We start from the raw sequence: 19,289 nt of genomic DNA on the forward strand, positions 1-19,289 counted from the left end.
GGATGCTCAGGGTAGATTTAAAATGCTTCATTAAGGTTGAATGAAAGGTGAATAAATTAACATAAAAGTAAACCATTACAATAAATAAAATGTAGAACAAAAAAAATTGTACAAACAACACATTTCAGTCAAGTTAGGCAATGTAAATAACCAATCACTGCTACCTGATGGTCTGTCAAATCACATTATAATCACAACACGCTTTCAGTAGCAGAGTGGGTTTCTCAGGTCATAACACAGAAGCTAAGAAGACACGGGCAAAGGACACAGAGGAAAAACCTAAGGATGAGGGAGAGAGGGAGGGAGGGAGAGAGAGAGAGAGAATGGAGGGTAAGAGCCCAGCACTGTGTCAAGATCACAAAGGCAATACACAGCTCCAGGGTCCAATACATTGCAGGGTTAGCCAATGCCACCTAACACATCAGGTAAATTCATGCATCTTTCCTGTTCTCACCAGTAGTTGCCCTTATGTCTTGTTTTTAAGAATGATAAACTTTCTACTAAAATTTGGCTTATAACTGAGGCACTCTTTTTATCAGTAAGGGCAACTACCTTTAGGGCCACTTATGAAAATGGGGGTTTAAATAAATAAATAATTATATATATATATATATATATATATATATATATATATATATATATATATATATATATATATATATATATATATATATATATCTGAGGTAAAAACAGACAATGAAAACATTGTACAAACTAAGTGTGTTAATGCTCTAGGAACAGAAGAAATAAAATGTATGATGACCAAAGAAACATATATACAAAATTAGTTGTTAATACATAATAAACATTCCTTTCTATTTCCTTGAATTTGTAGAAATATAAAGGATAATAAATTCTCAGCCATCATCCTATGCCATGTCAAGGCAGCTTAGTTAAACAAGTGATGGTCAGTTATGAATGCACTTACAAAAAGCAGACAATGGTTCTCCTTGGTCTTTAGAAAGTCATGTACTGACAAGGATAGAAGCAGTACTCACTGTACTAGTTTGTGGGGCCAAGGTGTGTTTGCCTAAGACCACTGTGGTCATCTTGGTCTCAGCTACAGCCTTGCGGTCCAGTGGAGAGGAGGAGCCCATGGAGTTCTGGGAGGAGGGTCGTGTGGTGAGCTGCTCTGCTACCCTCACCACATCCATCACCTTCAGGGAGATACAATCATCTTTAACACACATCTGGCCACCTTCCAACCAAGTGTGGTGGCACATAACAAAAAAGCAAAGTGAATGAATTCACACTTACTTTTACATATAACAATTTTAAATATTTGCTTTGATACAAGTCCTGCAGGATTATCCACAACCAAGTCCCAGTTCACAATGCCCCCAGATCTCAGCAGCATATTTCTAAGTTTTAACAGCAAGGCTAAAAAACTGATATATCATTTAGCTAAAGATGTTCATGCAAGAATATGAAGTACTTCAAGTCTACTGTTTATATAATCTATTTTTTTATCTATTATCCCACAATACATTCTTGCTTCTACAGGTGCTCTTATCATAATGGTAACATACTTTATAATTACATTCCCAAACCAATATTCATCTATCCTGGAACTTTGAATATATTAGTGAATAATTTTTCTAGTTCCTTTGTCTTAAGCCTTTCTATGCATACAATTTCAGGTGCTGATTTGTCCTGTTGGACATGAGGTAAGGCAGTGGAGAGGTGTGAGAGCAGAGAAGTGTCACGCCCCTCATCCTCGTCAGTCTCTGGCAAGTCACTCCTTGCAGTGGTAGTGGATTCAGGTGGACAGGAGGAGGGAGATGGACTACGGGAAGGAGTCAGGAGGATGGGTGGGGGAGTTGTCTTGGTGGAGGCCTCTTCATGCAGGCTGGAGACAGACTCCTGCTGAGTGTGGAAGGCACAAGGGCAATGCTAAGTATTCTAAGGATAAGGTATCATGGTTTTTACCTCAAAAAACTGGTAACCTTGAACAGAAATTCTTAGCTGAGAAATAAGGTCAAATCTACATAGTAGGACAAAGGGCATGCACACAGCCAAATTTTACCAACTAATAACCCATACAGCGTCTAATCATCTAGGAACACTCAGCACTGCAATCCTAGATTTTGTTCTTTGATCAGATCAACCTTAAATTGTCTAAATTGAAAATCTATACCATTCAAAGCATTTATCCAACAGATCAATTTCCAGAAAAACATGAAAATAATCACTCGGCATTTGTATGATAGGACAAAATTATGACATACTCTACAATGACGCTGTAGGGATTAAAGAATAAGACACTTAATTTGAGAATACTGAGGACTACTCACACAAGACAAGGAAATTTATGTGAGTGGTGGTTTCTCCAGGAGGAAATAACAACTTTGAGTGAATCTCAACAACTGAAGATGATCAGTAAAATTTACTAAAAGCACTTGATTTTTTTACCCCAGAGAAGTCCAAAAGTAATGACTACCACCACCACTATCTAGGTAATGCAAAGGTCAATGAATTTTGACTCAATCCATAACATAATTTAAGAATTCAAGGAGAGGATATAGATGCAGAACTCAAGAAACGTTGCTACACTGCTATTTTAACTGCATTAACCTGATCTCATTCATTGAAGGCAAGTTTATGGAACAAGCACATTAAGCACTGAAAAAAGCATTAAGGAAGGTCACAATCCTGAGAATTACTTGTGGTGCATTAGGAGCCTCTCGGCTCTCCTTGTCCAGGGAAGTAACACTGTGACTGGTGCTACGAGAATCCTGACCCAGACGACCTTCACTCTTCATCTGCTGCACCTGGAGACATACAACAAACACATACATTACCTTCATTATGGCCTTTCATTTTCACTTATGAGTCATGGTTCTGATATTTCACTTCTTTTTTCCCCAATATCTGAAGTGAATATCAATAAAGCATTGCTAAGGTTCTGTATACTTTAGCAAATGATTACTTACCAGACTGTAGTCATAACCATCACACACCACCAGCCGGATTGTGGAGCCTGCTGAGCGCATCACAGCCACCGCTTCCTCGTGAGTGATGCCCAACAAGGACGAGTCATTGACTTCCAGCAGCCGTAACCCAACCTGGAAAGTGGCACACACATACACATACACACATTTACTTTCTTGAAACACAACTTATGCACATTTTCAAGGTTGGGGATGCTTAATCTTAGATGTCACATTACTATCACCATGAACTTTACATGAAATGGATGACAAAACTTAAAGAGGATAACAGTTTATATCACCTTTAATCTTCCATCCCGGTGAACTGCCCCATTGGAGTTTATTTTGGAGATAAAGACACCTTCATCTGACTTGTCAAGTGGATTGCCTGGGGAGCCCTGTACACCACCCTTGATGTTCATGCCAAGCCGTTCTCCAACCTGCTTCTTGATGACCACCTCCTGCAGGGCAGCAAACATCAATTAGGCTCCATTATCTCCCTCTTGGATGGTTTACTATGGCTTCAATACCTGGCCATTTAAACCACAACAGATTTGCTTGGAACACCTGAGGAAGGGAATCTACAAAGGAAGAAATCTGTGAGGGAGAAACCCAAGACAGAAGCCTCTAAGAGAAGAAGCTTGTAAGGGAGGGAACCCCTGAAGGAGGGCACCAGTGAGGGAGGGAAACTTAACAGAACACCTGAAGGAGGGAATTGTTGAAGGACAGAGCCATTAAGGAAAGGAGTTCCTGAAGGGGAAATCTAAGGAAAGTTGGGAAAATCCTGGATCAGCATAAATATCATAAACCAAAACTTTAAAGTCAACCATTTCTTGGCACAAAATTTAGCTGAAATCCTTTGACAGCTTTTAGAGGCATTTTCCAGACATACAGACAGACATATGGATGGATGCATACAATAAAGTTCTATCAACAAAACAAGTTCATTGGCAGAGGTGACAATAGAGTCCAGGATCTCCACAGCTTGTACTCTTGAACCTTTCCTCTTTAAACAATATCAAGACAAAGTACAACCATGCATGTACAAATAACACTTGTTTCTGATGTACAACAACAATTAAAACTGAAGACACCAAATCTACATTAATTGGAAATTTGAGGGAAAGAATTTCGAAAATGATAGATAAAAAGTTATCAAATAACTATATAATCAGCCTCTTCATTTCTTCATAAAAAGTGTGAAATACAACTATAAATATATTTTATCACTGCCAACTTTATGTAAACTCCCCCTCCACACACACACACACACACACACACACACACACACACACACACACACACACACGTTTAGGTTGCTTGCTGATCCAGATTCACTCATGTTATAACCCAGCTGTGGAGAGAGAAAGCACAATTCCTTTCTAATACTAATCTATAAACTTCACCATTAAATTCAGTTGTATCTTTAAAGAAGATAGACCCATTCATTTTATGAAAAAATATGCTCATGGTGCATCTTTATTCTGAAAGAAAACTCATAAAGGGAACATAATAGCATCACTCTCCTCAAAATAAAGAAATGCAGAAAGATTTACATCTATATACCAAACTTACTACAGTAACATGTAAAAAGTTAGAGCTACTGAAGGAGTAGCAGCATTCTACATGTAAAAAGTTAGAGCTACTGAAGTAGCAGCAGCATTCTAACAACATGAGACAGACAAGAAAAAGAGGGCACATAGAATGTCTGCATTTAGGCTCCTTGGTAGTAGCTAACAGATATCAAAAGGCCCATCACACAACTATTTCTTGGACAAATCACAGTTCAGTGAATGTGGTAAAATATTACACCATCTGGAGTGATCAAGTTTTTGTTGTGATAAGTGATTCTAATGTGGTGTGTCCCCGGAAGCAGATGGCACCACCTTAGTAATCAGTGTGCCATTCAGGATTTTGAAATGTACTGATGGTTAAAGCATCTAGAATGAAATCCTAAACAATATATTTTTTTCTATATTCCCAGGTGGTAGTCAGAGAGTGCAACACCTGAACCTTTAGCACAGTTAACACGTCACATCAATGGACTAAAGGGTGTCATCACATGCATAGGTACATAAGATTGCCAACTTTCTGGAACTACTCACTGAACTGTTATTTGTTTATATACCTTAAACATAAACATATGTACTTGTTGGAACCCTCTGTTGGTGTTAAATTCAAATGCTTGGGTGCAGATTATACATATCAGAAATGTGTGTCATGATGGGTGGATCAAATCATTTCATATCACCTTCCATTTCAAACATTATGACCAACAACACACTTCAAAACATATGTTGGACATAACATCACTCTAGTGTAAGACTGACTTCTATCATGATTCTAAACCTTCTGTCTCCTGTAATTCTTGCCTTCACATGTAATATGTTTTAAGCCACAATGCCATGAGAAGACCCAACCATGTGACAGCAAGTTACTCCTTAAAACATCAACACACAGACCATCCCTCAGCACATCAACATGGACACACTCAACTCAGTGGTGCACAGGGAACACTCTACTCACATCTGTGGCCAACTTATGCACAGCCCAACAAGTTTTTACTCACATGGACAGAAAGCTCTTGACTCGCAGAAAGGATCTAAAGAAGCAAATAAAGCAAAATTGGAGAATTCAATGCAATTCTGATAACCTATTTTGATTCCATTTCATAAAAATTTCCCAAGTTAACAAGAACTTTCAAATTCTCAGCTGCAAATGCAATGATCATGTCAACTTTTACCTAAAAAAGCAAGGAAAATTTTTGTAATCTGATGGAGATTTTTAAGCTGTAAACTTGCAGAAAAAAAATACAAATAAATAAATAAATAAATAAATAAATGGTAAGGTCTTTCAATTCATTACACCAAAGCCCAAGGATTAGTACCACTATCTAGAGGCCTGGTAGTGTGAAAATTAAGAACTTGCCTCCAACCAAGAGAAACTGGGTTTTTGAGTCCCAGACCAGATGATCTGGAAGTATACTACAGACCCTGCTCATATAACAGAAGGAAGAGTTATGGGACATCAGTGAAAGAGTGATCTTTTAACGTAATAAGAGTAGAAGATTAGTAAATTTTGTCCTGCATGTGTGCATGGCATTTCAGGAGTAAAAGAGTAGAAGACTGGCAGTGTTAGCCTCCTGCGTGTAGTCACTAACAATCCTGTGCCAGATTTGTGACAGCAAGCTTTACCATCTCAGTGAGTGCCTGTAACTCATCTAGTTTGATCTATAGGTGAGCCCAAGATCTTCCACAAAAAACATCACCAATCTCTTGCTCATGGAGGACAGTAAGTGATCACTCATCAGTGAAAAATCATCAGTAAAATCTGCTACACCTTAACAGGTGAACAGACAAAGGTATATAAAAAGAATATTTAAGAAGCTACCCTTCTTAATGTACTGGTTCAAATAATGGTTCAATGATTTCCATGTATAATCCTTGTGTTAAAAGCAATAAATTAATTATCAAATAAAAGTGATAGAATACCTCAATTTGTGTACATCTGTAATGTCTATTTATCAACTCTCATTTTCCTATTTCACACACACACACACACACTGTTTTAGGAACTATTCAGGCTCCTCATAATTAATTATTTGCTGGACATACTAATAACTCACTGTCTGTTCTGGTTCACATCTTGCAGTCTTCATTTTTCGCTGCTATCTGCATCTTTGAGTTATGCCAAAAACATCAAAATATTCTATCTAATGTATGGTACACAGTGAAAGAAGATAAATAACACTGTCATCTAAATGAGATATTGCAGAAGAGTAAATGAATGTCAGCACTAAAGGTTCCACCACTCTGCCACACCACATCAAGCACTTCCCCTCAGCACTTCATCAAAAACTGATACAGCTATTCTCTAAATCATCTGATATCTATGGTAGTAAATCTATTTACTTAAAATTCTATGGACACTGATCATAATTTTATCAGACACTTTATACTGTTTGGCACCATGAGATATGAAGAAAATGTCTTTTCTTTTTGGGAGAGAGGGGATGAGGTTATTTTCCCCAGCACAAGTCATGTAGTTATTCAATTTTCAAGTATTTCCTGGATGCCAAGTGTAGTGCAACTAAAACTGAAGAAAAGTGTAAAATAAAAATCAGCCTTGTAAATTTGCTATAGTCTCTGCATGAGTATTAACAGTGCTAGAAATAGCAAGCATGTCACTGGACAACAGAAGCAACAGGCAATAGCATGGATGAAAATACAGTCATCCTGGCATCTCATGACATGTGCTTCACCTTCAAGACTAACTCCTCACATTTCAGCATGCATGTAACACACACACACACACACACACACACACAAAGGAATTCATACTATCACTAAATCTATGCCTCCTACCATTTACTTCCAGTTTTTCTTAATCCCCATATTTAAATCAACAAATTTTTACCATGACTGGTCTTTTATCATACTGCTTCTGAGCATTATCAAGCAGTGTATGTTCATTCAAGATGAGAAGGAAATTATCTAATGAGTGAAAATAGAAGCAAATCACACAGCTAATCTATGCTCCTTTCCTTATAAGACTTAACACCACACAAAAGCCCCGCACTAACACTGTACATACTAATACATTCAATGAGCTCACGTGCACACACACACACTCACACACACACACACACACACACACACACACACACACACACACACACACACACACACACACATGCAGCAGCAAACACTCAATATGTACTAAAACATGAGGCATGACCTTGAGTCCCTTAGGCTGAGGGTCGTGGCGGACAGTGAGGGTGATCTCATTGGGTGGGTTGAGTAGGGCCATCACTGCATCCTGGTGAGTGGCACCACTCATGTCCACACCATTCACCATGAGAATGCGGTCACCCATCCTCAGCTTCCCAGTCTTGTGAGCCGCCCCGCCTGCTGTGATCTGCAAAGGGGACGCTTATCAATGATGGAAAACTGAGATAATGCAACAGAAAAGCAAGGATCAGGACACAATGACAAGTAACATTGACAGCCTGAAAAGGGATATTGGGGACACTCATCACAGCTAATATCCCTGAGGTACCATGTGGAGAGGTGAGGGTATGTAGACAAAATTATCATCTAACAGAGCGAGAGAAGAGAGGATAACATTACCTTTGATATGTATATTCCTGGATCATCTGGGGAGGTGCCAAATGGAACACAAAAGTGGTCTGATCCACCAATAATACTTAGTCCTAATGGTCCCCCATCCTTGTATAATGTCACTTCCTGAAATGATGGGAAATAAAGGCTAAAAGTCTACTATAAATCTATGCAGATATTTACATTACCACTTTAATAAAAGATCAATGATGTACTGTGAATAATACTACCAAAACACAAAGGGTTAATTCTGTATCATAAAACCTCAACACAGTACAGGCCTGGGCTTTTAACTGTCCAAAAAAAGAATAAGAACTTACAGATGGAATACATAAGCAAAGGATTAGAAAGATTATTGCATTCTTCAGAATTGATGCAAAAATCCCCAGGCTGTCTGCAATATGTCTCATTCTGAATAAAGCAAATTACTTAAATGTCTTCCACACTTCACAATGAACCCTTCACTACTCCTTCCATTACCTTGTCTTTATCTCTTCACTACCACAAGTGAAGTATAATATACATATGCACACATGTTTTTTTTTATTCATTTATATTTTTCAGCTTGGCTTATGTTGCATCTGAAGATTTATCTTTCTAAAATCATCCATCAACTTTGATTGAATAAAGCATCCCACAAGATAGCACAGTTACTTGGAATAAGTACTTGTCAAATTGCCCAGTTCTCCATTTTATCTTGAAAAACTCTGAACAGCCAATTAACTATTCTGAGCATATCATAGTAATCATAGTAATCGTAGTAATCTTAAATAATAAAAACATCCTTAGGAATGTGCATAGGTTCAGCTCCCTAATAAAGTATAATTTAAATATTCAATATTGTAACTGTGGAGTTACAGGAGCTTTATAATATGACTGATTAATTTGCGAATAACAGTTGAAATAAGACAAGTGGCAAAGCACACAGGAGACAAACCCGCCCAGAGACCAAGCATATTAAGGCAGCCACAATACACCTGACAGTACAACACACACATCCAGGTTCACTTTTGCCTAAGCTCCAATCTTCTTCACCCTTAAATCAAAACTCAATACAAATATAAGATAAGAATAGAAGCAAATCAGTAATCCTTAGAAGGCAAAATTTTTGTCAGGGATAATTATTGAAATACAATCTTATAACAATCACTTAAAGAATGAAATATTTATAAGAAAAATGCATATAATATATGCAAGTTTGAGCACACACACACACACACAGACACACACACACACACACACACACACATACACTAATACAGCAAGCAGATAAGCTGCAATTGAAGCCATAGTTCATAAGGCAGTGCACCTAAGAAAGCTTCTATTTAGCTAGAAACAAGTCATGACTAATACAGGAATGAGGAAGAGTTAGTAACAGATGCATCTTATGAAACACTACAGCAGACCAAAGTTACCTTCTGAAATGAGGAATATCTTAGAAAGCTTAACATTTTACCTCCTACCTGGTGTCCAAGGTCAAGGTCTGCCTCACTAGCCTAACACCCTCTCCACTGACTGCTGCCAAGTCTAGTTTGTAATAATCTGTTGCCACAGTGACCCACTCACTACCACCTGCCAGTCTGTGTCACCTAGTCACCAAACCACTTCTCTTAGTGTTTTCATGCACAACTTCAGCACTGATAATCAATTAACAGGGGAAAAGTTGTCCCCAGGCAAAGAGTGTCCAGTGTGCACACAAACTCATCAGTGAGCAGGCTTTGAAAACTAGATGGTATTAGAATTTTTCAGCAAAAGTGTAATGAATAGAAATATTAGTACTATAGAATACTATAGAATAGAAATATTAACACTATAAATAGCATGTTAAAAGGTGAGCATTTTTATTAATAATTTTGCCATTAGTAAAGGACATATCCCTGATATTCTGATCACCATGATAAAAATTAATATTTTGCTATTATTTGTAAAACATTAATGTTTTTGGAAATTTTCAAGCATCTTCAGGAAATGTTTACATGTTCAATAAAGTAAATGTATATGTTTGCACCAGGGTCTCATTATATATGCATGAAATTATGATATGTGAATGATCCCACTTTCAACTTTTTTTTCCACAATAAAGCAGTAACAGAAAACAATAGCAATATAATATTACATCTAAGGTAAATACAAACTTATCAGACCTCAACTGAGATATATAACAGCTAATTTTAGCTGAATGATGTAATAAAGATAAGTACACCATCTCAGGTCTGCCTCAATAAAGTGAATGTGAGGAAAGCAGCAACAGAGCTCCACAGGTCTCACACTGCCTTCCACACAAATCGTATAAGTGGATTTCCTTGGATATGGATCATTATGATAAAATTTAGGATACTTCCATATGTATGAAAAGTGCACATTTTGGAGCCATGTATAGAGAGACCTTAAATGCAAATATGTGGGTGTGTATGTGCAAGAGTGCAGAGAGTGCATGTAGAGAGTAGAAGAGGACATGGTGACCAACTGATTGCCCTCTACAGCACAGTGCAATGATAAAGCAAGCATTAGTATATGATGCCTGCCCTCTCTTTCATTGTTGTGAAGAGCATCATCAATGGCTCAGCAATAGTACCAGCATAGTTTATTGCAGAAAGGAAAGAACTTGATACTATCAACAGTTTTGAAAAGGAATGCCATTTCTTTCTTTCCTCAAGGGTCTTTAGTGGATGAATAAGGTAAGTACTAACTTGATGCCACTTGGCAAATTCAACAAACTACAAGCTCACTGCAACACAAGATACCAATGCCACATAGTCTTGCCATATTTGGTTTACTTATATCTACAAAATTCAAAACCTGTGTCATTACATACCATGCAAAATTTGGTGTTCCCAGAACCACTATGCACTCAGAATTACTTTCTTAAAATTTGACAGTAAATATTTGAATTTATTGGAGCAGCTTTACAGGTGCCCTCCAGATCTGACCTCTCAAGAAATTTTATTAGTCTAGATGTTAGTTTCACTACATAAGGACATATTATAGAGTAGCTATGACTACAAACAAGTGAAGTGAGAGGGCCAACATATGTTTGTGTTCTAGAAAGAAAATGTTCCAGTAATTTTAATGTAAGACTGTGAAGCAGATCTGCCTATGAAGATCACTACAGGCACAGCAGTTGTTGTCGGCTGACTGTCCTCTCCCGCAGTGAGTATTAGTGGCGGAGGGGCCACCTTACCTCCACCACCAGTGGCACTGGGGCCAGCTGGTTGTCAGTGATCCGCGTAACTACTGTCTCGGTGAGGGTGGATTTGGTGACGGTCTCTGTGACCTTCCCTAACTTGGTAGGTGGAGGAGGGAGGGCCATACTCATGGGGCCATGGTCCCCTGCCATGTTGACGGTCACCTGGTGGCTGGGGGCACTTGACTCACCCAGTGCTCTGCCCCCCTGTAGGAAGTGCTGTGGGATGAGGGCCTGAAAGTCATCATTAGTGAGGGGTCTGTGCAAGGCTACCTGGGTGGTGCCAGCAGCAAAGGGATCCTCTGTGGTTGTGGTAGTGGTGGGCGGTGCCAAAGGCTCCTGTGAGCCAGCCTGCTTCTGAGGTTGCCTGGTGGTGGTGGCAGGGGAAGCTGCTGGGCTGGTCTGGCCACTATAGTTGGCCTCTGACAGGTTGGAGCTTGATATCCTTCCTCCCGGCTGGGCCCTTCGGTAACCTGTGTAGCTGGGCCTGTTAGCCATGTAAGATCCAGCACTGTACAGTCCAGTGTATGGCCTTGGTGCCCCAAAAACTCTTGGTGAAGTCCTTGAGCTGGTATTACCCTGGCCTGGTGTCACTAAGGTTTCCCGGTGCACTACCAGACGCACAAACCTCTCTATGCCAGTCAGCATTGACACTGCCTGGTCGTGCCGAGCCCCATCCAAGTCAACACCATTGATCTGAAGGTGAAAGTAACCTGACATCTCCAACAACCTTCACTAACATTGATATCTTATTATCTTCCCTGCAATGTGTCATCCTGTTCCACTATTCTTCCTGTGACATAAACATTTCAGTATTCATGCTATAACATCCATACCTTACAACTATTGCATCAGTTCTATGAAAATGATGACACCTATAATTTACAGCTATTGTATCATGACACCAACTGATATAACTGTTACAAACATAACATTCCCACTGATACAGTGACATGGCCATCATCTAAATGCCTACTATTTGATTGTGAGGTCTTCACATTGACCATCATACTACCTACAATTAACATCATTTGCTTCATACACTCAGCAGATTAAGGAGATAAGCTCAGAACTGGAAACTCAATATGTAACAGAAGTCTATATTATCAGCTTGAGATAAATAAGGTGCATGAACATTATAAATACGTTAAAATCATATTAATGACACGTTGAATACACCCATACTCACAGATATGACTCGGTCCCCAACCCTTAGCTTTCCGTCCTTGGCTGCTGCTCCACCCTCTGTTATTCTGGATATATAGATGGCCTGCAAGGAGTAAAAATATGCATAAAAGGTATTTCAAGTATATCTGGAAAGCTGCAAATAGCTATTACAACAAAATATGACTAATTAATCAATGTTTTATTAATTCACCATCTAAAAGTCTATTTGAGAAGGGATGAGTGGACAGCCCACAATGAGTCATGTCTATCATGGCCATGCACCTCTGTGCCATACCTAATATGAAAATCATAATGGTTAATTTTTATTAGGATCAATATGAAATCAATTTTGAGAAAAATAAAATAAAATATAAAAAAAATAAAAATTGGGTTTTCTCATATTTTTTAAATATTCCAAGCTTAAAATATTCCACTTAACTCATTTCGATTGACATTACACACTCAGGGAATGCTGGCATCATAACCTGTGAGAAATCACATTATCTGTTGAGTCTGCTTGATTTTTCTCTTCACTATTGCTCACGACTGACTTGGTGGTGCCTTACCTCATATACTGGACAGTGACATGTGAGACTTACATCTGATCCATCTTTGAACTGTGCTGCTCCCCGGCCGCCTGCAATGCTGAAGCCAAGGCCATTGTGGTCCCTCATTAGAGTGGTGTATATTGTCTCAGTGAGCACCTGTGATAAAGAGCTTATCCGGTCAGGGGGAAACTGCAATCCATTCCTTATCCTTACAAACGCACTCATACACACACAAATTATGATACTCAGTTCAACATTTCAAGGTTAAAATTACTCTGCCTCATGTGCTTCTCCAGCTAGTTAATTAATAACAAAATACATAACAGCATCATATCTAAATGAAGTACTTAATATCTTCTACTTTAAAGAAACCTGTCAGTCAACAACTTGGATAAATTGCTGAGAGGGATATGTTTTGACATGAAACTATGAACAAGTGAATGATAATAAGACATGAATACATCTTACCTCCATTTCCCCATTGGCATCTCCATTAACACCCAGATGTTCCCCATTCACTGCTGGGGAGCCATCATGGCCATTGACTGTCATGGCAACATGGTTGGCTGTGACAGGAGGAGGTGGTGCTGAAAGCTGCTCCTCTAAGGCTGCCGAGTTACTGGTGGTGACACAACTTTCTACCTCTTGCGATATCACATGGTTGGCAACCGGCTCAGTTTTGGAAGATTTCTGTGTAAAAGCAAAGTTATTTCATCAACCTGACTTTAGAATGGAGTCTTTGATATCATATCCCATTCTATTATGGCTATAAAATTGTTGGCTGTGAAATATTTTTTTCTCACAGGACAACTATTTATCTTCCATGTAGAGGAAGAGAAAACCTTGGCAAGAAAGCTGACTACCACTCTAACATTGCCTCATCCTTGTTCCTATTGCACTCCCTCATACTTAATTTTATCCACAAGATTCTTCTCTCTGTCACTTCTTACTATTGTACTCTCTGCTTTCAGTACCACTGTCAATGTGAGCCACCCCCCTCTCTCTCTCTCTCTCTCTCTCTCTCTCTCTCTCTCTCTCTCTCTCTCTCTCTCTCTCTCTCTCTCTCTCTGTAAGTGTTGATTCTCTTCAGAAGACTTATCACTCCTCAGTTTACACAGAGGAGAAGCAATACCGAAAAAGAATCTATCTCAAAACTTTTACTCATCAAAGATTCATGAAGGCTATTCTTATTCTTCTTTTCCATGGACGCCAACCTTCTCTGGGACAATTCTGGTCACCTCCCGCGACACCTCGAGCCTGAGTTGTGAGCCAGCTTCCCGCATGATGTTGACGGCCTCGTAGTGGTCACACACCTCCACATCATGCCCATTCACCATCAGCAGTTTGTCTCCAACCTACAGAAATGACACATACAGTGATACCTCCACACACCAGACCAGTCCAAGAGGTTCCACCTGGTCTCACAAACCACTGTTATGTGGCAGCTTAAAAATTAATAAATAAGTAAATAAATAAACATAGATAAACACAAATAAATATAATATAAATTAAACTGTATAATACATAAGAAACTTCTAAAAATAATAAAACTGTGTATATAAGCCTCCATTAAATAATCTCACTTATTTGGGAAACTATGAAGGGAGAGGAGAGGAGAGGAGAGGAGAGGAGAGGAGAGGAGGGAGAGAGAGAGAGAGAGAGAGAGAGAGAGAGAGAGAGAGAGAGAGAGAGAGAGAGAGAGAGAGAGAGAGAGAGAGAGAGAGAGAGAGAGAGAGAGAGAGAGAGAGAGAGAGAGAGAGAGAGAGAGAGAGAGAGAGAGACTGTTAAGAAGTAAACACACAAATGATGGGCACCTCTGCAACAACTTCTGCAAACAACAACTATATTAGCAGTATATTGTATATATTCCTTTTCCTCCAACTCTCACTAGTAAAAAGTAATATATAATAAGCAAATAATTACAATGCACAATAATTTTACATTATCATTATATTTTCTTTTCTTTCCCATTTTAACATTGGGCAGCTAAAATTTATAAAATGGATTTTGGTTGTACACTATGGTTGCAGTTGCAGTATATTATAGTTGTGGCTATAGAAAGTGAAGTCCACGACTGCAGAATTGTGATTGCACACACAAATTTTTAACTGAGGTGCCCAGCACTGAAACACACACACACACACACACACACACACACACACACACACACACACACACACACACACACACACACACACACACACACACACCATATTTGTAAGGCATAAATAAAAATAATGTCGCCAATAGAATAACAGAGTATGTCAGCAGGGCAGTTGATTGGGTGTGTGTATGTATGTATGTGTATGTATTTATGTGTGTGTGTGTGTGTGTGTGTGTGTGTGTGTGTGTGTGTGTGTGTGTGTGTGTGTGTGTGTGTGTGTGTGTGTGTGTGTGTGTATATATATATATATATATATATATATATATATATATATATATATATATATATATATATATATATATATATATATATATATATATATATATATATATATATATATATATATATATATATATATATATATATATATATATATATATATATATATATATATATATATATATATATATATATATATATATATATATTGCTCATGTCATACAATATCATTAAACTTAATTAAACATTGCAGCAAGACAAACTGGTGCTCGGAAAGGTAAAAAGACTGCTTGCTTGTTTCCTGTGTTACTGATGACAAAATATTATGCACCAGAGGCCACAGTAGTCCAAAATTTCCAAGCTTCATACTTCAAATAAATTGAGCCAAACTGGGAGCCTCACTAAGAAACTATTCAGTGACTGCCAATATAAGTTTAGTTACAATTCCTCAAGTGTTCCGGGACCTTGATCATGATACTCTCTGACCTTTCCAGCAGTGACAGGTGAAACACACACACACACACACACACACACACACACACACACACATCTATTCACATCACATACCTCCCAGCCTCCACTGTACTGATGAACCTTTCCAAGTTCTGCACATTCAGTCACACACCATACTACCTAGATTCTGTCTCAGGTCTGAACAGCTGTACCTTATTTACTAACCACACCCAAACCCTCAGTTTTCTGGATGGGGAAGATATCACAAGACTTGAGTATTAGGGATGAGTTTTGCACATAACATCATGCATGATGTTAGTGTAGTGAACAAAAATTTCTCAAATTACAGAATTACAGGAATCAAAGTTTTTTTTTGGGGGGAATGCTGATCTGAAGTAAATCACCAACACCTTTACTTACAGATTTCTTTTCACTTTTAAAATACATCAGTATAAATCTGAATGGAGATTTTGTTGTCCCAGTGTGGACAAAACTGGACTTACCCGTAGACCAGCTAGGTATGCAGGGCCACCTTCAGTCACTCTAGATATGAAGATACCCTCATCATCCCCTTTGTATGGGGTGGAGCCACGGCCACCTGCGATGGACAGCCCCAAGCCACCTGTGGTTCGCTCAACAACCACCTCCATCCGCTTCACATCCACCACCACAGATGGAGCAGATTCTGACAAGATAATGTGGAAATCAAGCAATTACGAAAGCTCCATCTTTCTGACTTGAGAGAACACAAATGGATGGAGCAAACAGTGTAAAAAGGAAAATTTCTAATGAAAAGTAACATCTGAGTCACAAGGAGTGGCTGCATCTTATAAGAATGTATAAAGCTTGGTTATGAATGCACTTTGGTGACATGACCTCAGAGGCCTGTATGGGAGGCTTGCCTGCATCTGGTCTTATCTAGAGTGAGGAAGGAAGTGGGTTTATTATGGTGTAATGGAGATAAACTATGTCATTATTCTGTTAAGATGTAGAGATTCAAGTATGCTGTACAGATGATGTTCAGGAAGTGTCACTGATGAACCTTACTCCTCACCACTCTAGAGACCTGGAGGCTAAGATAAGGTATAAAGGTGCTTGTGAGATTGAATGTAATTAATCTTTTTTCAGCTCACAGTATAATTATTGTAATAATAATACATACCAAAGATGAAAACCTTGTTCATGTTGTGAAATGGAATAAAACTTGATAAGTGATCTGCTACACACCTAAGGAATGATTATCTGCATCTGACTCCCCGCCACGATTCTGGGTGCCATCAGTCTCACTCCCATCCCCTCGCTGCAAGGCCTGCTGTTGCTGTGAGGAAAAGAAGTTAGGTTTTCTTCAGTGTGTGTGTGTGTGTGTGTGTGTGTGTGTGTGTGTGTGTGTGTGTGTGTGTGTGTGTGTGTGTGTGTGTGTGTGTGTGTGTGTGTGTGTGTGTGTGTGTGATTTTGTCAGTGTTTTAGCACTATCAAAGGAAAGTATACAATGTGAATTGTGAATAAGTACCTACAGTCAATAAAATATCATCTAACATTTTCCTACAGCAGTTTCAAGTAACAATGAATGATACATCTGTACGACATATGATGCTACTGAACTTCTACAATTCTACATGTGGTGAATGTGGCTTCAATCACGAGAAACTAGCACCTAACTTCACTCTAACATTTTAGTGAAGTGTAACCTCCTGCACTTTACTCTAACACACCAAGGCATACTCCTCACCGCTAAACACACCAGCCACTAAAAATGCCATTATTCACCTTTTGTAAAAGGAACCAACTAGGTACTCAATAAAATATTCCTGACAATCTGCATACTTTCTATTCTATTCAGGTTTCCTAAATGATATCTAAGTCCTGTCTTTCTATTGATATCTTCCATGAGTTCCTTCCATACCTAAATGTCCATCTAATAGGTCTTTCAAATAATCAAAGTTTCGATGCACATTCAACATAAGGGGAAATGTTACATATATATTCTGGGAGATCCCCAATCAGAAGCCTTAGGGAGGAGCAATCCCTTCAGACTGTCTTGTGCATAACATCTCAACAAGTGGTTGGGGGAAATAGTAAATTTAGAGGATTATCATTCAGTGGGAAGTGTTTAACAAGGGTATGTGAGGTTATACACAATGGGATGACAAAAATTAATGCAAGCAAAACAAGAATATTGAGGGTTATAAAAACATCTCATAAAACCAAATGAATATAACTTGCATTTAATGCACAGGTTGATTTATATTGGTTCAAAATCATAACAAACCAAGAAATGTAACAATGAAAATATGTATGAAATTATTACAACCATAAAAGCTTTCAAGAAAAAAACATGAACTTACTCTGCGCAATTCGCTTCGCAGTGGCTACATTTTATTGTGGAGTCCATTACAGACATTTGGGAAGGGAGATCAAGGTATTAATATGGAAAGGGATATCATGAGATTAGTATTGCACAGTATTTCAGGGGAGACATTTTTTCTTCTTTTCTCTACACAAAAGGATGTAAAAGGAAGAATAAAAGAAATAGCTGATAAATATTTAACAATGTCATGGAAAGGACAACTAAGAAAACATGTAAATTATTTGAGAATGTCTAGTTGTGTCACTCAGTATAACTAACGACTGTACAAAAATAATTATAGTCTAAAGTATCAGAAGTACCAGAGAGAGAGAGAGAGAGAGAGAGAGAGAGAGAGAGAGAGAGAGAGAGAGAGAGAGAGAGAGAGAGAGAGAGAGAGAGAGAGAGAGAGAGAGAGAGAGAGAGAGAGAGAGAGAGAGAGAGAGAAGAGGGGGACTGCAATGTGTGAAGAGGACATGAATTCAGGTGCAGTGTATGTGCAGTCTGGAAGAGAATTATCCATCCTACTTTTGAGGAAGGTATCATGGAACAGCTCAAACACTTAGCACATCTACTAGGTCTTGCTACAATTGTACAATTTTTATTTGGTTTCAGTAGAAAAGGGAAATGTTATTGATACACTGGTCTAAAAGGAAAGAGAGATACAAGGTCTCTAAAATGTTTTTTCCAACAAACCAGATTAAATGACACATTCTGCCTTCTGCTGCCTAAATATAGGAGTTAGGTCAACAACTGGAAAACAGCAACAGTTCTGCTTTACTCCTGGATAATACATTTTATCTTCATTTCAGATAGAGATTTTGTTTATGAATTTTGTTTCATCATTGACTGTCTAATAATACATGCATAATTGATGTACTTAAAAGTGTCTACTGATTAGCCACATCAAAATTATAAGAGAAGAATTCTTTTGTTTTAAGTCTTCTTGTAAAGCCAAAGGCAAGGGATGAAAAGAATAAATTCAATTACATCTATCCTTGACTACAACACATTTACTTCTTTGCTTCTGACATATTCCTCTCACCCCCACACTTCTCCATTATGAAGAATTACTTACTTGTGCAATAATAGATGCAACTTTCTCCAGGTCTGCACTCTTGGTAGAAGTGATGCGTTTGTTTTTAAGGTGGTGTGGTGTG

At 38.4% G+C, this 19,289-nt stretch overlaps 1 protein-coding gene across 1 annotated transcript in view; it reads right to left on the minus strand.

Moving 5' to 3' along the window:
- Positions 1-19,289, minus strand: part of LOC135110113 (protein lap4-like) — a 98,337-nt gene that overhangs the window by 26,280 nt on the left and 52,768 nt on the right. Inside the window, 15 exon segments of the mRNA XM_064022068.1 lie at positions 999-1,157; positions 1,633-1,866; positions 2,664-2,771; positions 2,934-3,065; positions 3,233-3,391; positions 7,668-7,847; positions 8,060-8,176; positions 11,232-11,930; positions 12,424-12,504; positions 13,001-13,105; positions 13,418-13,639; positions 14,164-14,304; positions 16,289-16,470; positions 17,013-17,103; positions 19,208-19,289. The exon segment at positions 19,208-19,289 is cut by the window's right edge and continues 113 nt beyond it. Coding sequence (XP_063878138.1) covers positions 999-1,157; positions 1,633-1,866; positions 2,664-2,771; positions 2,934-3,065; positions 3,233-3,391; positions 7,668-7,847; positions 8,060-8,176; positions 11,232-11,930; positions 12,424-12,504; positions 13,001-13,105; positions 13,418-13,639; positions 14,164-14,304; positions 16,289-16,470; positions 17,013-17,103; positions 19,208-19,289 — 2,692 coding nt within the window.

Source organism: Scylla paramamosain, chromosome 20 (genome assembly GCF_035594125.1).
Source record: "Scylla paramamosain isolate STU-SP2022 chromosome 20, ASM3559412v1, whole genome shotgun sequence".
NCBI lineage: Eukaryota > Metazoa > Arthropoda > Malacostraca > Decapoda > Portunidae > Scylla > Scylla paramamosain.